This window comes from Anolis sagrei, chromosome 2, assembly GCF_037176765.1.
Source record: "Anolis sagrei isolate rAnoSag1 chromosome 2, rAnoSag1.mat, whole genome shotgun sequence".
NCBI lineage: Eukaryota > Metazoa > Chordata > Lepidosauria > Squamata > Dactyloidae > Anolis > Anolis sagrei.
Genome location: NC_090022.1, coordinates 268,006,088 through 268,025,094, shown reverse-complemented (window position 1 = coordinate 268,025,094; position 19,007 = coordinate 268,006,088). Strand labels below are relative to the sequence as shown.

At 38.5% G+C, this 19,007-nt stretch overlaps 2 protein-coding genes across 5 annotated transcripts in view; one reads left to right on the top strand and one right to left on the bottom strand.

The window, feature by feature from the left end:
* The window catches only part of TRAPPC13 (trafficking protein particle complex subunit 13), a 31,090-nt gene extending 20,658 nt beyond the window's left edge, over nt 1–10,432 (top strand). Inside the window, exons 8-13 of one of the 4 annotated variants that reach the window (XM_060761561.2) lie at nt 1,329–1,346; nt 6,184–6,317; nt 7,430–7,628; nt 8,758–8,858; nt 9,856–10,003; nt 10,106–10,432. In XM_060761561.2, coding sequence (XP_060617544.1) covers nt 1,329–1,346; nt 6,184–6,317; nt 7,430–7,628; nt 8,758–8,858; nt 9,856–10,003; nt 10,106–10,210 — 705 coding nt within the window. In that variant the 3' untranslated portion in view covers nt 10,211–10,432. Of the gene's footprint in view, nt 1–1,328; nt 1,347–6,183; nt 6,318–7,429; nt 7,629–8,757; nt 8,859–9,852; nt 10,004–10,105 lie in introns of all 4 variants that reach the window. The other 3 variants (XM_060761560.2, XM_060761563.2, XM_060761562.2) reach the window with 3 other exon arrangements.
* Nucleotides 10,433–13,044: 2,612 nt separating this feature from the next.
* Nucleotides 13,045–19,007, bottom strand: part of SGTB (small glutamine rich tetratricopeptide repeat co-chaperone beta) — a 29,373-nt gene continuing 23,410 nt past the window's right edge. The window contains exons 7-11 of the mRNA XM_060761571.2: nt 18,538–18,676; nt 18,386–18,448; nt 17,495–17,532; nt 16,953–17,036; nt 13,045–15,456 (exon numbers count right to left, since the gene is read on the bottom strand). Coding sequence (XP_060617554.2) covers nt 15,345–15,456; nt 16,953–17,036; nt 17,495–17,532; nt 18,386–18,448; nt 18,538–18,676 — 436 coding nt within the window. The 3' untranslated portion in view covers nt 13,045–15,344. The remainder of the gene's footprint in view (nt 15,457–16,952; nt 17,037–17,494; nt 17,533–18,385; nt 18,449–18,537; nt 18,677–19,007) is intronic.

Sequence of the window (19,007 nt, the reverse complement as noted above, 5' to 3'; positions counted from 1 at the left end):
TTTGGCATTTACTCCAAAAGGCTGAGCTGTTTTCAGCAATGAAATGGGGAATGATTACTTTTCAATGCATCTATTTAAATAGGATAGGTGTAGTTAAGCAGTAACTTAACCTATAGAGAAAGAGAAATTGCTGTTTTCTCTATAAGGTAAATGACTGCTATACTATAGGAGCTTCTGGTGGCACAGTGGGTTAAACCACTGAGCTGCTGAGCTTGCTGACTGAAAGGTTGGCAGTTTGAATCCGGGGAGCAGGGTGAGCTCCCGCTGTTAGTCCCAGCTTCTGCCAATCTAGCATTTTGAAAACATACAAATGTGAGTAGATCAATAGGTACCACCCCAGGGGCAAAGTAATGGCACTCCATGCAGTCATGCCAGCCACATGAGCTTGGAGGCATCTATGGACAACGCTGGCTCTTTGGCTTAGAAATGGAGATGAGCACCACCCCCCAGAGTCAGACACAACTTGACTTAATGTGAAGGGGACACCTTTACCTTTTGTACTACAGAATAGGTTTTTCATTGCTGCATTTACATACTGGGAAAGCTGCATGTGTTGAATAGCAAAGATCCACTGTCAAGAAACAAAAAGAGCAATGCAATACTTGTGGTGCCCCATTATTGAGAAATCAAGAGACAAAAGAGAGAGAACTGTGCTTCACATGCCAGTGACCCAATTAAATTTCAGAGCCTGTTGAACTATATTTAATGTCACTGTGCTGAATAAATCCAAGGGAAAAAGACCCACATACACTGATTATTGTGATAATCAAGGTAGTGAATAAGCTTTCTTTGACATATCCAACTGGTAGGAAAGTTCATTTAGTGAGAACCCTTTTTCCAGTGGTTCTTATCAGATTATTTCCAATTTGTGGTTCCAAATTGGCATTAAACAGTGAACAAATCATCTTCCAATTTAGATCTCTACAATAAGAAAGTTACTTGAAAGATGAAATTCTGGAATGGGGGATATTTAATTTTTTTAACCACATAGAACTCCTTAGCCTAATAGTGCCATTGTGCTGTAAGCATGTACAGATTTACCAATGTGTTCACTGTGTGGTAACTGTGTTTCCTGTTCCACATAATTTCTTTCCTCATTTATATCATTGGCTGACACAAGTCTTATTTATAAATAAGATTTCTTATTATTAGACCTTTTTAATTTTTTATTGCCAGTTCTCATTCCTCTCTTACTAATGCTGTCTTGTTTAGAATATGCAAAAAAATGCAAAAAGATGCATTTTGTTTGAAACTTAGTTGTCTTCTTTTTTTCTTTAACATTTAACCCTAATTTCTCTAATGTTTTTCTTTTTTTATTTTCCCATTAGAGTGACCTCAGTTCTGTGGTAATTTTATTTATTATTTATAAATATATATGTATGCTTGTCTTCTGTTTGTCTTTCTGCTTGTTACTAACATTATTTTGTAAACATAATGAAAAAGCAATGTTTATTGCATCTACACAGACATATTTGATTCTGTGCTTTACTTTCCTATGCAAACCAAACCTTGGCAGGGGGAACAAAGCTACTCTTGAGCTGTGTTAGTGCTCTCCTTACTATCCACTGTTTAACAGTATGGAGTACAGTACGACCCACTGTATATGTAGGAGGTACATTTCCAGACTGTGTGTAGATACACACGATGCATAACAGTGAACACTTTTAAAATGAAGGACCTCTGTCCTTCTTAGAGTTGTGCTGGGTGACTTGGACAATGCCTAGAAAAGCCATATATTGTGGAAGGTGGATAAATGAAACCATGGGCACTGGTCCCGCAAATACAGGGGTGGCACTGTACTTCAAACACCAGGAGTGAACAACTGCTTCACTAAAGTACTAAGGCAAGCAAATTGATTCCTTTTCTTTGAAGTAGCATATGATGTTATGCACGGATACGCCTCTTCCTGTTGCCATTCTGTGAGAGTATGTGACTTGTCTTCTTGAGAATTTCTGATTTCATTTTAAAAAGACAAAACAAAAATGGGATTTTAGGCCTTACCGTGGTATGCAGATGTGTGGCTAATACATGCAGACATCCCAGAAGCCAGACAGGAGTTTGGTTAAGGTTTCAGGTGCTTAGTAATGGGCTTCCATGATCCTGCATAGATCCTACTCCTTCCCCACAGCTAAACAATTTCCAGATGGTCTCCCTGGCGCAATTAGGTTGGCCTCATCTCTCCTCTCTTTTAGAAAGAAGCTGAAAACATGGTTCTGGGACCAGGCATTTGGACAGTAGTATTTACAATGTTTGAACTCTTACAAGGACAGGTTTTGGACTAATTCATTGGTCACTAAACTAGATCTGGATCTGGCTATTTGATGAATAATAATAAGGTTTTAATGTATTTTAATCAATGTTTTATCTGTTTTATAATATTGTTGTAATGTATTTTGTATGTTATTGGCATTGAATTTCTGCCGTTGGAAGCCGCCCTGAGTCCTCCTTCGGGGGTTGAGAAGGACGGGGTAGAAATGCTGGAAATAAATAATAAATAATAAATAAACAAGGCGAATGAGTTAAGCACAATTCTAAGAAATAGTTTGAAATTAGGGTTGGGGGCTGAGGTGCCCTTCTGCATATGGAAATTATGTTCACACATAAGAGGGCTGTCTTTTGCTTCATGGTATGTCAAGAAGGTAAAATAATATTCCAAATATTGTAAAACCTATTGTATTTTTAGAAGGTTGAAAGTATCAGTGTTTATTTTTGTCAGATAAACCATATTGCCAAAATAAATAGGTCAAGATTTTGCACATCATTTTACCTTAAATCTACTAGCCACTATTTAGCTTCTACTTGTTGGGCTGCCTGAATACAGGAGTCTTTATTTTGTATGCGGGTAGAGTTAGTAGCATGAAGTACCCCCTAGTGTGCATGTAGGTTTGTTTCATGTTGTCATAACTTGGTTTCTGGAGTCCCCGGTGGCACAATGGGTTAAACCCTTGTGCTAGCAGGACTGAAGACTGACAGGTCACAGGTTCAAATCTGGGGAGAGCGCGGATGAGCTCCCCCTGTCAGCTCCAGCTCCTCATGCGGGGACATGAGAGAAGCTTTCCACAAGGATGGTAAAACATCCGGGCGTCTCTGGGCAACGTCCTTGCAGATGGTCAGTTCTCTCACACCAGAAGCAACTCGCAGTTTCTCAAGTTGCTCCTGACACGAAAAAAAACAAAACATGGTTTCTGTCTCACGAAGACACTGGATGGTAGGAGAGAGCCTAATGCCTACTTTGTTTTCTTATGCATGCTTATTAGAATTCTGCTTCTAAATCCTTGATTGCATGTGACAATTATTCTAATGATGTAATTCCAGTTTGATTTTAACACAAATCTTGCTGTGTGTGGCGTAATAATTTAGCAAATCTGCTGTGAAGCACCCCAATCTAATCCTATTATTGGGACTCATCATAAACTACCTTGCTTTTTCATGATGCTGCTTGAGTTTGTTTTCTTCCCTGAAATTAGCTGTTGCTATTTTTCCTAATGTGGCTGTTTTCAAATGTATGGGACACTTGGAAAATAAAAACATAAGCAATGGATTAATGGGATATTCTATTCTTCCAGAACACTACAAAATATTAAATCCCTCGTGTTGGAAGACCCTGTAGCAACTTAGATTTTTTATGTTTATGGTAAAATAGCCAAATGTTGTCACTGATGTTCTTGCATATAGTTGAATTCAGTTTAACGTTTTGAGAATGAGCCTCTAATTGGCGTTCTTCCCCTCTGATCCTTTAAGGTGGCTGCAGTGAGTGAAAGAGAGGCATTTTAGAGAACCAGTTTAGCATGTCATATTCCAGTCAATCTTATTTATCGTTAGTAGAAAGAAGCCACAGAAAATGGTTTGAAGCTGGTTTGTTTCCACTAACCATAATTAAGATTAATTTAACTCATTCTGTATCCAGACAACACAGCATGCTGTTATTAATCTAAAATAGAAGGAACTTTTTTGTGTTCATAGAGAAAAAGGAAGAGAAGTATGGAGTCAAAGGCTCATTTTACATCGTTCTCATAACATTTCAGTATTATGAGAACAATGTAAAATGAGCTTTTGGCTCCATACTGTCACTTAGCATTACTTTCAGAACCAGTCCTGTGTCTTCTCTTCTGAAGGTTCTTTGCACTTAACATCTGAAGATTGCAATTTCTTTTAATTCAGTATTGCTACTCAGCAAATACTTCCAAATTAGTTTTCTTCTGAGTCGAAGGTGGTATCGTTTTCTCAGCAATAGTATTGTGTTTGCTAGTGTACCTTTAGTTTCCATAGGAACTATGCATGTTTGTTACAAGGTGTGATGTGAGAGTTTTTCTCTTTATCTCGATCATGTTGATATCCTTTGATCTTAAGCAGGTTTTGATTCCAGCTTTGAATTGCTGGATATTTTGTTATGTTTCATAGGGCTAAGGTCTTGCAAAACATTAGAATAGTACATCCCTGCTACAGAAATCACAGGGTTGTATCCCTTGTTAAGGGACATCATTCAGTTGACACTTCCAAATATGCAGGTAATGTGTATTGGGGTTTTTTTTGTTTTTGTTTTGTTTGTTTTTTGGAATTCTGAGATCCTAATAGCCATCATTAAAGAGTCAGGCAAGATTAATTTTCATCACTTACCGCAGGCATCCTCAAACTCTGGCCCTCCAGCTGTTTGGGTTTCCAGGCCCCATAATTCCTGACCATTGAACAAGCTGGCCAGGGCTTCTGGGAGTTGGAGGCCCAAACAGCTGGAGGGCCAGAGTTTGAGGATGCCTAACTTACCATATATACTTGTGTATAAATTAACTTCATATATAAGTCAAGGACCAATTTTGGGGCCAAAATTATGGATTTTAATATGACTTATGACTAAGTTGAACGTCATTCCATGCAGGGGGAAGGCATCAGTGCTGCCATAGGGGCCAGCTGCCACTGCCACTTCCTCACCAACATTCAGAAAGGTCAGAAATGATGCTTTAGAAGAAAGAGTAGAGGGGAAGAGCGCTTGTTTTAGGTTCTCCCAGGATGGATTAAACTCTCACTTTTTTGGTTAATGTTTCTACTAAAATTTCTAGACTTATACATGAATATATGCAGTATTTCTAAGTAATGTATGGCAAACATGCATATTCCTTCCCATTCTCTTTAACATTGTGTTTTGTGCTTGGTACAAAAGTTTAATTTTCTAAAGTAGGAAATAAAGAAATGCAGAAAGCAATATTTAAAGTATTGCTAAGATACTTCTATATATCTTGACAATGCTGTTTTTGGCCTGCAATCTTATATACTCATCAGATCAGTGAGATTTGCTTTTAGTTGACATCCAGTGAACTGCTTTGAGCAGACTGGCCACAGGACCAGATTTTTTTGGAGTCAGTTTTGAAGGAGACAATAAGGAGTCATGGTGGTGCAATGGGTTAAACCCTTGTGTCGGCTGAACTGCTGACCTGAAGGTCGGTGGTTTAAATCCATGAGGTCGGTGGTTTAAATCCAGCTCCAGCTTCCCATGTGGGGACATGAGAGAAGCCTCCCACAAGATGGTAACACATCCAGGTGTTCCCTGGGCAACGTCTCTACAGACGGCCAATTCTCTCACACCAGAAGCGACTTGCAGTTTCTCAAGTCGCTTCTGACATAATAAAAAAGGAGACAATAAATAAGTTATTTTGAAAAACATAAACCATTTTTGTGTGTAAGTAATCCTGCCCTGTACTCATAGCATGCATCTAAGTCCCTGTGACAGTTGACATGTTTTTTTTATATATATATCTAAAGAAGCCTCTCCCTATTAATGACCATATATCTTCCTTGTATGCAGCCTGATTCATCTGGCATGGCATGTCTACATTGCGTATTGCACATTTCTAAAATATTTACTTTTAATGTAAAAATCTGAGTTGATGTGAACCCTTGGAGCTCAAATTGCAAGTCCTGTTAGGCCATAGAGACATTACACTTGAAATAGGAAAACATACCAAAACTATCCCACATCCATTGTTCAGCACTATTCCAGTTGACTAACATTTTTGCTTCTATTCCTCTCTTTTGGGATCAAGACTTTCTCACATTTAATAACTGTTATTTTGATTTTCAGGCATGAAACTAACTACTTTTGTGATTTTAATGTTTTTCAAACACTTAAGATCTTTGAACACCCATCATTTTAGACTATGTTTTACTTCGGCATTTTCTCTACTTTTCCAGACTGATGAAGTATTTTTGGAAGCCCAGATTCAAAATATCACAACCTCTCCAATGTTTATGGAGAAAGTGTCCTTGGAACCTTCTATTATGTATAATGTTGTTGAATTAAACACTGTGAGCCACACTGAGGACAGGTAAGAGCCTTATTTGCATGTCTAAATTGTGCTGTCTACAATATTACAGCATGGTGTTGTCATTATCGACAATGGATAGTACCATTCTTGCATGTACTTTCTGTGTTTCCCATCCTCTGAATGATGGGCCCTGAGTATAATATCTTGTCAATTTGGCTGTTCTGGCATCTGGATTACATTGCTTTCAGTGACTGGATTGCTGCTGGTATTGTAACATTTAGAACATATTGTATCCAAAAACATATTGCTTTTTTGTACGTACATAGAGTAGTGGTTTGATGGCACGCACTAAGTGCTTGCAACTATGTAGCACTTGGCAAGATATGTGTGACCTCCAAAGATATTGACCAGAAAAAGTGCCTCCTTTGTGCGTCCAATGTAAACTATAGCTTGAGACACATTTCTGTACAAGAGGGGTGGGAATCAGGAGTCCATCCCGATATTTTTGGAGTATGGCTCCAGCATTCCTCCTCCAGTTGTGCTGGTTAGGCCTCCTGAGACTTCAGTTCCAACAGCATTGAAAGAGGCAAGTGATTTCCATCTTCTTTCATTGACACCTAATGCAGAGAGCAAAGTCCCAGGGGTTGGCAAAAAATGGTTTGATTATTATATATATTCTTCAGGCTTACTCTGTGTCTTCAACATGGTATAAATTTTAATATCCACACCCTTCTTTGATTCTCCTGCTCTAGAAGTGATGTGTTCTTTGGAGTTTTGTCCTGTGTTGCTGTTCTGTCATGGCACAGATCAGCAATGGTGCCTTAGCCCATCTAATCACACACACGCCCACACGTTACCAGTGGGATAAAGAACAAGAGCTGTGGATGCAGTTTTCCAGCAAAATTGGGTATCTATAAGTTCAACAAAGTGCTGTTTGGTGGGCTCATGGGTTTCTGCTGGGAAACAGTTTGCTGACATAATGATTCTTCCCATGCCTTGTTTCCCAGCAAAACATGGGACAGTACTCCCATTTTAGATTTTGCTATTTTCCTGCCATGAGTCGCAATGGAGAAAATGTCTATGAAAATTAGCAAATATACCACTGCAAAATAAGCATGTATTTCACTGGCTTGTAGCCTACGCTAAGTCAAGCATGTTTCTTCTTTTCCTAGTATCTCAACATTTGGCACAAGGACATATTTACAGCCCATGGATACGCGGCAGTATTTATATTGTCTTAAACCTAAGCAAGAGTTTGCAGAGAAAGCTGGAGTGATTAAAGGAGTCACTGTTATTGGGAAACTGGACATAGTATGGAAGACAAATTTGGGTGAAAGGGGAAGGTTGCAGACAAGTCAGTTGCAAAGAATGGTATGTCTTTTCCAGAATATTCTCTTTAAAATTAATATCTGGATAATGAATTAGTATTCCATATTATTGAAACTATGATTCTTCTTATCATGTTGTAGAAGATGGAAGGTTCTTGGCCTTGTGCCTGTTGATCTGAATTGGTCTGAATCCATTTGGATTTTCTAGGAGTTGGCTTACTGGCTTCCAAGGCTGCAATTGAGTTCTATATACTTTTTCAAGAATGCTTGTCAAAGTAATTATCAGAGATGAGGGTTGTGCATCTTCTTCAATTACAGAGATCACAGCTATTATATGTAAAACAATTTGCCACTGTTCATGTTAAGTAGTTATGGCAAATGACACTGGGGAAAAAACTCATTCTGGTGGTCATTATATGCAGGTGCTCATTCTCTCACACCAGAAGCAACTTGCAGTTTCTCAAGTCGCTCCTGACACGAAAAAAAAAATAGGGCCAGTAGGTTTGGGCCACACCTAGTAGAGTATAACTGGGTGTGTTTTAGGATACATGCTTGCTCTCTCCCTTTGGAGTTGGAGAAGCCATGCTCTCTGGATTTATATGATGCATTGTTATTGCTTTAAGATTTTTATTACCATCATCTTACCTTTATTTGTACTTACCTTAGCTCCCTTCATGGAAAAAACATTTATTTTCATAATACATTACTTTTCAATGCATCTTTGCAGCTCCAAAAGCATAAACAAGGCAAAAAGAAACCTGAAAGGTAACCCAACTGACAGTATGAGTGGAAGAAAAAAACAGTGTTTCCTTGCTGACATAATTCACACACACCTTGGGGTGCAGTCTGCCTGTGTTGAGTCCCCAAAAGCTCTCTGGGTGCCAAATCTAGCAGGAAGCCCAGCTATGCACTTTTCTCCACCAAGAAAGAAGTCAGTCAGTTTCTCTCCTCTGTAGAGAGAATTGACCAAAGCCTGGCTGCATTTTTTTCCAGAGAGAGAAGACAGTTTCCTTTCTCAGTGAACAGAAATGCAGCCAGCCCTACTGTATTTCAGCATGCTATACAGATCTACTGTAGTTCAGCATACTGTTGTACTTAGCTTGATAATTTCATTTGACAATCCCAACACATTACCAAACATTGCTTATGGTGAACTTTCAATATCTTCTCAGGCTCCAGGTTATGGAGATGTGAGGCTTTCATTGGAGACCATACCAGACACAGTAAACTTGGAAGAACCATTTGATATTACATGTAAAATAACAAACTGCAGGTAATGAAATTACTCTTTCCCTTCTTCTTGGCAAACTGGAAAAAAATTTGTAGCAATTACACAACCTGTAAACTTCTTGGATGCATTAAAATATTGTACAGATCTGTGCTTTGAATTAACATTATCATGCACTGAAGAAGAAAATGACTGACATATTAAAATGTTTTTTTGGGGGTTGGTCAAGCTGGTAGAAATTTTTATTTCTGAATACACATAGCCTCTCCCCACTTCCTGACTGCAGGTTTTAGAATCCAGAAATAATGTTAGTAGGTATATTTCACTCCCCCATCCCTGGGAAAGGAGAGCAAAACCCTGATCCATGCTAATCTAATCTGTTGCATGTGATTGGCTTAAGATGTATGACTCTATCATTCGATCGGCAAATGCTGTGTATTGGTGTGTTAGATTTGCAGGACTTTGAACTGAAAATGATATATATTGAACAATGTATATTTTGCATTGGTAAAAAACAACACTCCCATGAGATCTCACATGAGAGATATAGCTAAAACCCACCTTAAAAGTCTAGCAGAGTTTTCAGTGCTGGCAAATGGGGTGCTGAAAAATGACACTGCTGCTGTGCAGGTGAGGATTGGATGTGTCATACCTCTTCAGTGATGCTATCAAGTCGCTGAACGTTGATTAGTTTGGCTGCCTGGCTTTTAAGGTGAGTTTTATGGGGCATCTGGAATTATAGCAATTGTGACTTGCTATGAATACCAACATTTATGGGATTCTGTGTCTACCTTACTTATAACATTATAAATATGGAAGAAGATACCAATGTCTTGATGCAAGAAAAAATTAAATATTTTTACCCCCTTCTACTGAGTTTCATTAAGTATTCAGTAAAGCACATCGTTGAAATGCATTTTGGGTGATTATCACTGTCCAGTTAGTTGAAAAATAGATGGCATGGAGAGGCAAGGAATCAGGAGTGAACCAGTCTATAGAAAAATAGATATCTATGTTAATGATTCTCTTTTCCATCCAGCAGTGAAAGGACCATGGACCTTGTTTTGGAAATGTGCAACACTAATTCCATTCACTGGTGTGGTGTGTCTGGGAGGCAGCTGGGCAAATTGCACCCCACGTCCTCCCTCCACTTGACACTTACACTGCTGTCTTCGGTGCAGGGACTACAAGTAAGAGCTCCCTCTGTGTGGCTTTCCTTTTAATTTGGATGCATATCTGTCTCAGGCAAGCTTAGAATCTCTGTTGCTCTTTCTCTTTTTCTTCCGTTTCAGAGTGTCTCTGGCTTGAGATTGACAGACACCTTTTTGAAGAGAACATATGAGTATGACGACATTGCACAAGTCTGTGTGGTTTCATCAAACATAAAAGAAAACTGAAAATAAATTATTTTAATATGTCCTGCCAGAAGTTTTGGACCAACAACATAATGAACATGCCAGACTGCATCCAACTATAAGCGGGGAGGGAGAGAAAACTTCTTTATTTAACTGTTCCTCTGGAATTCAATCTGTCATCTTTCACAATGTTTTAAAATAATTGCAAAGAATCAAGCACATGTATTTTAATTGAGTTGTAAATAAAGCCTTTAGTCCAATTAGGCAGCTATTTTAGTTGAATCTTATTTCTGTGCAGCGCATCTTATATTGACTTGTGTTTTGATTAAACTCCTGAAAAGAAATCTCTCTATTCTAAACAGTAGAAAAGTACAAATCAATGAACAGACAGTGACTGGAAAAGCATTTCATAATTTGACAGCCATTGAATGCCTACTCCTATGCTCTCCATTTTAAGACTAGGTTTTATACTTTAGGAAAACAAAGGTCTGAACATAATGGTTAGACCTTACTAGTGTAGAGTCATTGACTGAATAGTGAGTGAAGATGTAATTCTCACCAATTCAGAGCATCCACTATACTTGAGTGTAGCAATAGGATACAGGCCAAAGTATTACATATATTCACTTTGTTCTTAATATATTGGGCATTTAATATAGGTTATGTGGGGTGGAAAGACAGTAAAAAAAAAGTCCAAAAAAACCTACTTGGCATGCTGTCTTTGAGCCTGGGTGCTCTATACATTATCATGTTAGCTAACCATGATGGAGTTTAACTTCCATAGATTTGCCTCATATGACTTTAAACCATTGAAATCAGTGAATAACACTGTGGACCAGCAGTGGTTTGCAATAACGAAAATGTGGTCCGTGGCCTCACCATTACTACACCATTGCCTCAAAACCACATGGCAACGAGAATGACTGGTCTTGCGGAACCCTCTTACAGTGCCGAGGCAACGGGCATGTCAGGAGGGGAGAGGATGACAACCCGCGAAAGATTACTACTACCATATCAGCTCTAGATTATTAAATATGGTTTTCTGTGGGCGAGCAGATGACAACCACTGGATGGCATGTTTTGTATCAGAAACAAGAGCTGATATAGTCTATCCAATGCAATTTTCTGATCAGCTCCCCAAATAACCAAACAATCGAAAGTTGACCAAAAGCTGATTTGCAACCCTTTTGGTACTAATGTTGGAGAGCGGTCCCTGGTCAAAGTGGTTCCTGGTCAAAAAAAGGTTGGGAAACACTGATCTAAAGTAAGTGGCAGATTACCCATACCAATCGTATGTTCCGTGAAAACAATCAATTTGTTACAAAGGGCATTCTTTCTTTCACTTTGAACTGTACTACTTCCTTGGCAGATGCATATTAATTTCATTAAGTGCATAAATGTTTATAGAGTCCTACATCAGTGGTTCTCAACCTGTGGGTCCCCAGGTGTTTTGGCCTACAACTCCCTGAAATCCCAGCCAGTTTACCAGCTGTTAGGCCAAAACATCTGGGGACCCACAGGTTGAGAACCACTGTCCTACATGCTGCTTATTATTAGTCTGTGTACCCTGAAAAATGATAGATATGCCTTACTTCAGTTTGTCTCTGTGTGAACCTAAAGATGGTGAGACCTCCTTCATTGTAGCACCAGGACTGTGGATCTTCAACTAAAAGGAGATCTACCTGCTATTTCCTTACTGGCAAATGAAAACAGTTTTGTATCCAAACAGACTTTCAGCTTTTCCCTGCACAAATTACTGATTTTCAAGTTAACTGAGGCCTTTTTTGCCATAACATTGTGCACTGTTTGGTATCTGCAATCTTGTGAGTTTTTGTGGCTTTTATTTGTATTGTGTTGTGGCCTCTTTTATGTAACACAAATGTTCTACTTTAGAACAGCCATTGTTGACTAAAGAAAGGACCGCTGTACTGAAGTGCCAATTGGATAACAGACTGTAAACCTCTGAGAGCCGATTATCCAAAAGTAGGCTGGATAACATAATGGCAAATTCTAAATCCCATAAATGATATCTTAGTGGCTAGCTTACAAAAAAGCAACAATAGAATTTTTTTTCACGTAGCCCTACCCACAAACCTTCATTTGTCCTCTTTCAGCAGTAAACATGAAATATAGAAGCTGTAGCCGGAATTCATTGAATTATTCCACAGACAGAATTATTCCTACCAATGCAACCAGAAATTGAAGAGGGAAAAAATCCGTGCTTTTAGAATCGCTTATCTGTGCACCCCAAAAACTTAAGAGTGCACCAACACTATGAAATGAATGCAGTTTGACACAACTTAAACGGCTGTGGTTCAGTACTGTGGAATCATGGAAGTTGTAGTTTTTCAAGGGCCTTAGCCTTCTCAGCCAGAGTACAGGTGCCTTATCAAACTATAAATCCCAGGATTCCATAGCACTGAACTTTGCAGATCTTCATTGCCAGTGTGATGTCCCTACTCTTCACTATTTTATCTAGATTACTCTCCTCCCAAGAAGTAAACATCTGATATCCTGGCTGCAGTCTGCGTCTGCAGTAATTTTCACGCCTAGAAATACAAAGTCTGTAATTGCCTCCATGTTTTCTCCCTCTATTTGCCAGTTATCAGTATGTCTGGTTGCCTTCCCCAGGGATTGTATTTAGTTTAACCTCTCAACCATGACATTCCCCTCTTGGATGTCCCTTCATGGTTTTGCTCGTTGAGTCACTGAGGTGGTCAAGCTCCAGCACCGCGATAAGGCAACAATCCTTTGCAGGAGTACGAGATGCTAGTCTCTAGTATTATCCTGACTTTAGTTTAGAGTAACTCAGTACAGTTTAGTCAATTTCTTTGTGAAATAAGGAATGGGAAGAAAACACTTCGAAAACAGTAAAATATGTTGTATTTTTTAAAATACCTTTTATTAAACTTATTCCAAACATCACAACACTGATCCATTTATCGTCGATGAAATACTGAGAATGAATTAGAATGGAGAATGAATAGTTCTGCTTAAAGTGTCGCTTTCTGAAATGTACATTGGTTGGGAAAACACTCAGCCTGGCCTTGCAGAGTCAAGTGCTAGTGCTCTGCTACAGCTCTGCCCAGTGTTTTAAGCTTTCAAGACCTCTTACCTGGATGTTTAGGTAGGACTACTGAATAGATACTCAGTAATGTAATCACAGGCAGGAGCCATGAAGGAGACAGCAGTGATCTCTCTCTCTCTAGTATCCAAGCAGCCGAGTTAACCCTGAAGTGGTTAAAAGAGCCAGCTCACTGCAGGACACTAGTGTAAATTTGCTATCATTTGTAATGGATTGAAAAGTCAATTATCCAGATTCTGTTAATGATCTGAATAGTCAGAATATTGAACTGCAAATTTTGCATTCAGAACGTAATTCTTATCCCATTTCTTTAGCAGCTCCTGCTTTTGCATTTCGTGCTTTATATACTAGGTCACATATGCCCCAATGCTACTGAAATTCATGAAAAGTTACTGGAGACAGGAGGGGAGAACATTTCAAAAAGGACACATAAGTGGTGACAAATATATTCAGAGTAAAGACCTTTTAAATTGTTGCTTTTTTAAAGTGAGTAGTTGATGAAAAGACTTAAATTTAACAGCACTGCAACATTTGGGTTGATTCACTTATTTGACATTCTACAATATCCTTCCACGAAGCAGCATCTCAATATACCGTTAAAACACTTTCCAGACGACCTCATGCTTTCTGCAGAAATATATAAGCAAATCTATTCAGAATACTTTAAAAAAATCCAGAAGAATGCAAAAAAGCAATAATGGGGTAAGGATCCAGAACTGAAACACCGCTCAAAACACTAATTTTAGATAATCCAAGACGCATGTATTACTAAGAATTTCTTCAGCAGCATCATAAACATATCAAATTCCAGCTGTCTCAGATATTCCTAAGACAGTTTCTAATATGCAACTGCTGTGTATAATATAAGCAGGCAGATTACTATTAATATAATTCCATGAGTATAAAACTCCTGCCTTAATAGAAAACATGGTGCCATTCCATAGTAAATATCGTACGAGCTGTTCCTGTCCCAATCTCGTTCTGTAGTGTCTACAGAGTTTTCTCTTGGAACATTTTGGGACAACTCTTCTCACTAGCCCTTCTAAAGTCACCCTGCCCACTACTTGTCCACGGCAATTTGAGGTTCCATTGTTCATTCAACAAGTCTCATTTTATGGCTTTCATAATTTCCTTTCCACATTCCTTTTCAATACATTCATCACAATACAGACACATTGCTGTGCAAATCCAGTTTATAAAATAACTGTAGAAAAGGAGGTTATGCGTCCTTCTTGCCAGCTGGGCCAATGAGCACTTTTATGAGCCACATCTGAAAGTTGAAGTAGCATCCTCTCTAAAAATATAATAGGTAGCCCATGCTTATCAACCAACAAACCAACCTGGCAGTGCCTGCCAAGCTCATAGACCCATCAATCCTGCCTCGTTTCAGGTTCCTGCTCCTACGACCAGGCCCATTTTCCTTTTCCTCCCACTCCTGCTCTCTCAAACACATCTTTTCTGTCTTCTGCCACGTGACCTCAGGCAGAAACAATTCCACTAATTAGATCCATTATTCTATTCCTTCCTTTCAACAATTCCAAGGAAGTAACTATCTGAACTTTGGCTCTATTTGTATGGGTTTATTGCCAATTTGACATGCAAAACAGTTTGCAGCTCCCAGAGTCGTGTACGGGGAGCCCACTCTCTAGCTTGAGAACGACTGCCTTATAGAATATATGTTGAATACAATTTTTACATAGGACTGCATGGTCGATTAAGTGCGATTTCACCATTCCACTGCCACCGTACTGGATCCTTTTTACCAGTGCAGTGTGTTGGTGCTAAAACCCCATTCTCTCAAAGAGAATGAAAAATCGCACTGTTGCTCATTGATATGAAAATGGTCCCTTTTTAACATAAAGATTTTAATGTCGACAGTTCTAGTTATAGTCCATTTACAAAGGCATCAATATACATACATGATATGTTCAGATCTGTGTGCAATGAATCTGTTTTCACCAGACAAGAAGGAATACGCACAAAGGATTTTCCGCCTCATGTCTGAGAAGAATTACAATGGTGATATTTGCTACTAGCTACAGGATGCCTTTTAAAATTTGCAGAACAGCACTCTGGTGCATGCCTCTCAAATCAGGAATGCTCTTCGGTGCTGCCACTGAAAGATCTGCTCCGAACATGGTTCCTTAGTTGCTCTATGAGCTCGGGGTTTTGCTGCTGGATCTGCTGTGCAAACTGCTGTCCCCTGCACAGAACATGGTTCGGAATATCAATTAGTTAGGGAAAAACATGATTGTGGAATACTAAGATCACAGAAAAGCAAAGTTGATACTGTGCAACTGGAAACAGAATTCTAATTCAAGACTAGTGAGGATAGTAAAGATGGACAAAGTTCCTTTTTTGGATGGCAAGTAAAATCACCCAGAGCATTTATGTAATTATAGAATCGGAATTGGAAGAGACCTCATGGGCCATCCAGTCCAACCCCCTGCCAAGAAGTAGGAAAATAGCATTCAAAGCACCCCCGACAGATGGCCATCCAGCCTCTGTTTAAAAGCCTCCAAAGAAGAAGGCTTTACTACACCACACGATGGGAGGCAAGCTACTGGGGATACAGCGAGTAGGATTCTGCAGAGCTGATAAGTTTTTAAGTGTAGTTTAAAATGTATATTCATATTTTTAGTATTACTTTTAATAAATGTTCATGTTTTAATGCATTTGAAGTGCTTTAAATGTTTTGTTAAATTTGCTGATAGCCATCTTGAGACTCTATATCAGAAGAAAGGATGGGGAAAAGTAAATAAGATAGCCATTGGTCACACTGGCTAGGAGATTCTGGGTGTTACAATTCAAAAAAGGGTAAATGTGTGAAACACTGGATTCTAGACATTCCTTTTGCTCCAAGGAAAAAAATAATTAGAAAGCTCTCTTTCACTTTTCAGAAGAGGAAAGGGACAGAGAACATACTACAGCTGAATGCTTTACAAAGCCAGAAGTAACAATCAAGTTTTTTTAAAAAATAGAACAAATGCATGGTTTATTTTTATTCCCCCCTATACTTAGAAAAACATCTTTGTCAAGAAAAATAGTACAGACACATCAAAATAATCTACCAACTATGCTTCTGAGTGTTCAGGGACTTCCAAGTTGCCCGTTCTTGGTTTGCCCCTGGAGGAAGACCCTCACGGGGCAGGGGGACATCCAGTTGGAATTGCCTGATTTTGCTGCCCACAGGGATATTCTCGCTGTTGCTGGAGGAACATTTAGAGGAGTGGTTGTTCTCATGAAACTTTTCCTTGATTTAAGTCTACTGGGAGGAGGCTGATAGCCATATAGTGGGTGGCTTTCACAATGTTCAACCTGATTTCCATTGCAATTGGCAGAAACTTCCCCTCTCACATTGGTGGGGGGGGGGGGGCAATGCCAGCTAGCTTATAGAGTTTATCAACCGGTGTAGGTTTAAGAACACCTTGTGTCTCATTTAGGACCCAAATTATATACCAAAATTAAATAATTTGAAATGTCTATTAAAGCTAATGGCTACTAAACTGTTTTGATAGGCTGGTGTTGGATTTTCCAACATGCTGCTATTTTTTTTTCTTTTTATGTTCTGTACTTTGACGGTAGCTCACTCTAAGAAATCACATGCTAATTAAATTATGACAATGTCCTATCATGATAGTTACAAGGAAAAAGGCAGTTCTCATAACACACTTTATGCATATAATATACATCACTTACGCATGTATGAGGCTTGACAGATCAGTGAGTCCTCCAACACCTGCAGCTGGGCCCCCGATCGCATTTGTCATCATTCCTGACATCCTATGAGAAACAAATATTACCTTGGTGTAATGGAACGCAAATATTTCAAAAAATTGTTAGCTATTGCTCTGCTATATTATGCAAAGAAAGGCAATCAAAGCTATATGAAAATGCAACAGTTGCCACAACACAGCGAAAGTTGTTAATTAGCACAATTCATTGTTAATTTCCACTTACACAATCCAAATAACTAGCTGGAAGTTTTGCAAGTCACAACTGTTTTCTTGCACAACTCTTGAATTTTTGCAATGGGATTTGCACTTCAGAAATCTTTTGCATTAATACATTGTTTTGCTGTATTAGTCTTTTGTTTCTGCCCTTCACATCCCAACATCAGCTTTGATTCTAGGACCCAAAACAACAACCTTAGTCTCCTCTCTATCTCTCTTCCAAATATTTAAAAGATAATTTTGACTGCTGTTTACTAATTGGGAAAAAAACTTGATCTTAACACTTACAGTTGTTGAACTTGAGGATTCTGCATTAAACTTGCCGCCTGAAAAAGATGAAATACTTTGAGTCAAAATGCAGCTAGCGTTTTGCTGGGTTAGTTTGAAATTACCAACAGCATTATTTATTTATTTACTTTACTTACTTTACTTATATACCGCTGTTCTCAGCCCGAAGATCAAAATTCTAACCACAATTTTGGAATTGTATCTTAGCATTATAAAACCTGGCTTTTTATGTGCCTTTGAAGAGTAACCATCCACACCAATTTGTATTGTCCCATCTATAATATTCCCCACTCCCCCCCCCCCCCCTTCTCAACTGAAAGCCAATCCTCACTGTTTCATTTCCTTGGGACTCCCTCATTTACAATTTTTTTTACTCCTACCTCACCCAGGGTTTAATTTATTTTTATTTTATGTTACTTTTTGATGTATTTTCCCTTGTATTTTGCATTTTATTGTGTTGTATTGTATTTTTAGAAGAACTTAGCCTCATGTTAGCCGCCCCGAGTCCCTATTGGGGAGATGGTGGCGGGGTATAAATAAAGATTATTATTATTATTATTATTATTATTATTATTATTATTATTAAAACTGTATTTTGTTAGAATGCATAAAACAGCCTCATTCTGAAGGGCCCAATGATCCTCCCCAGAACTATTTTCTACACAAGTCAAACCCAAAGGCTTAAGAAGATTCCAAAAGCAGAAGTGTCAGTGGCAATTTACCAGAAGGGTTTAACAATGAATGAACAGGAGACTTGTGTCAAGGGAATTGCTCATCCCAACACAATACAGCTATGAAAATCTGGAAAGACTGCTTTTGAGGAAAAGAAAATATAATGGACAAATTAGACATAAAACAGAAGTAACCAAAATGAAATGGCATGTCCCTTACCATGCTAATGAAGGCAGGATTGTTTATCAAGCTCGCCATATCAAAACTCAGTCCGGTTCCAGTCTGTAAATAAAACATGCACATCAATTATGTGTAAAATATCATTGTCTAAAAAGAAACATTTGTTTAAAAACACTTGGAAGCTAACTTACAGGACTGGACATGTCTCTCAATTTCTGCTCAGCTATTTTCAGATTTGATTTATAGGAATCGTTTTCTGGATCAAGATCCAGTGCTTTCCGGTAACTGTTAATTGCTTCTTGATATTTATTCATTGAAGTCAGAGCCAATCTAATATGAACAAAGGAAGCCGATGTTAACATAGTCTGCCTTTGTATTTTCGGGTCTAACTTACATTCATTTTAAAGAAAAATATTGGTATAGTCTACATTCTAAGGAACAGTAGAATCCAAGAAATCACATGCCAATCTATCTATTTCATCTCAGATGTGTCAGAAGATTCTTTCATACATGAGGTAATACTGCTTACTGAAGGTGTAAATATGAGAAGGTTATCCATACTGGCTAGGAATGACTTTCCTACTTTTCCTAAAAATGTAAGTTATGAAAGTTGAGAACTTCTGAATCAATAGCAAGTGCACCACCACTGAGTTACAACATT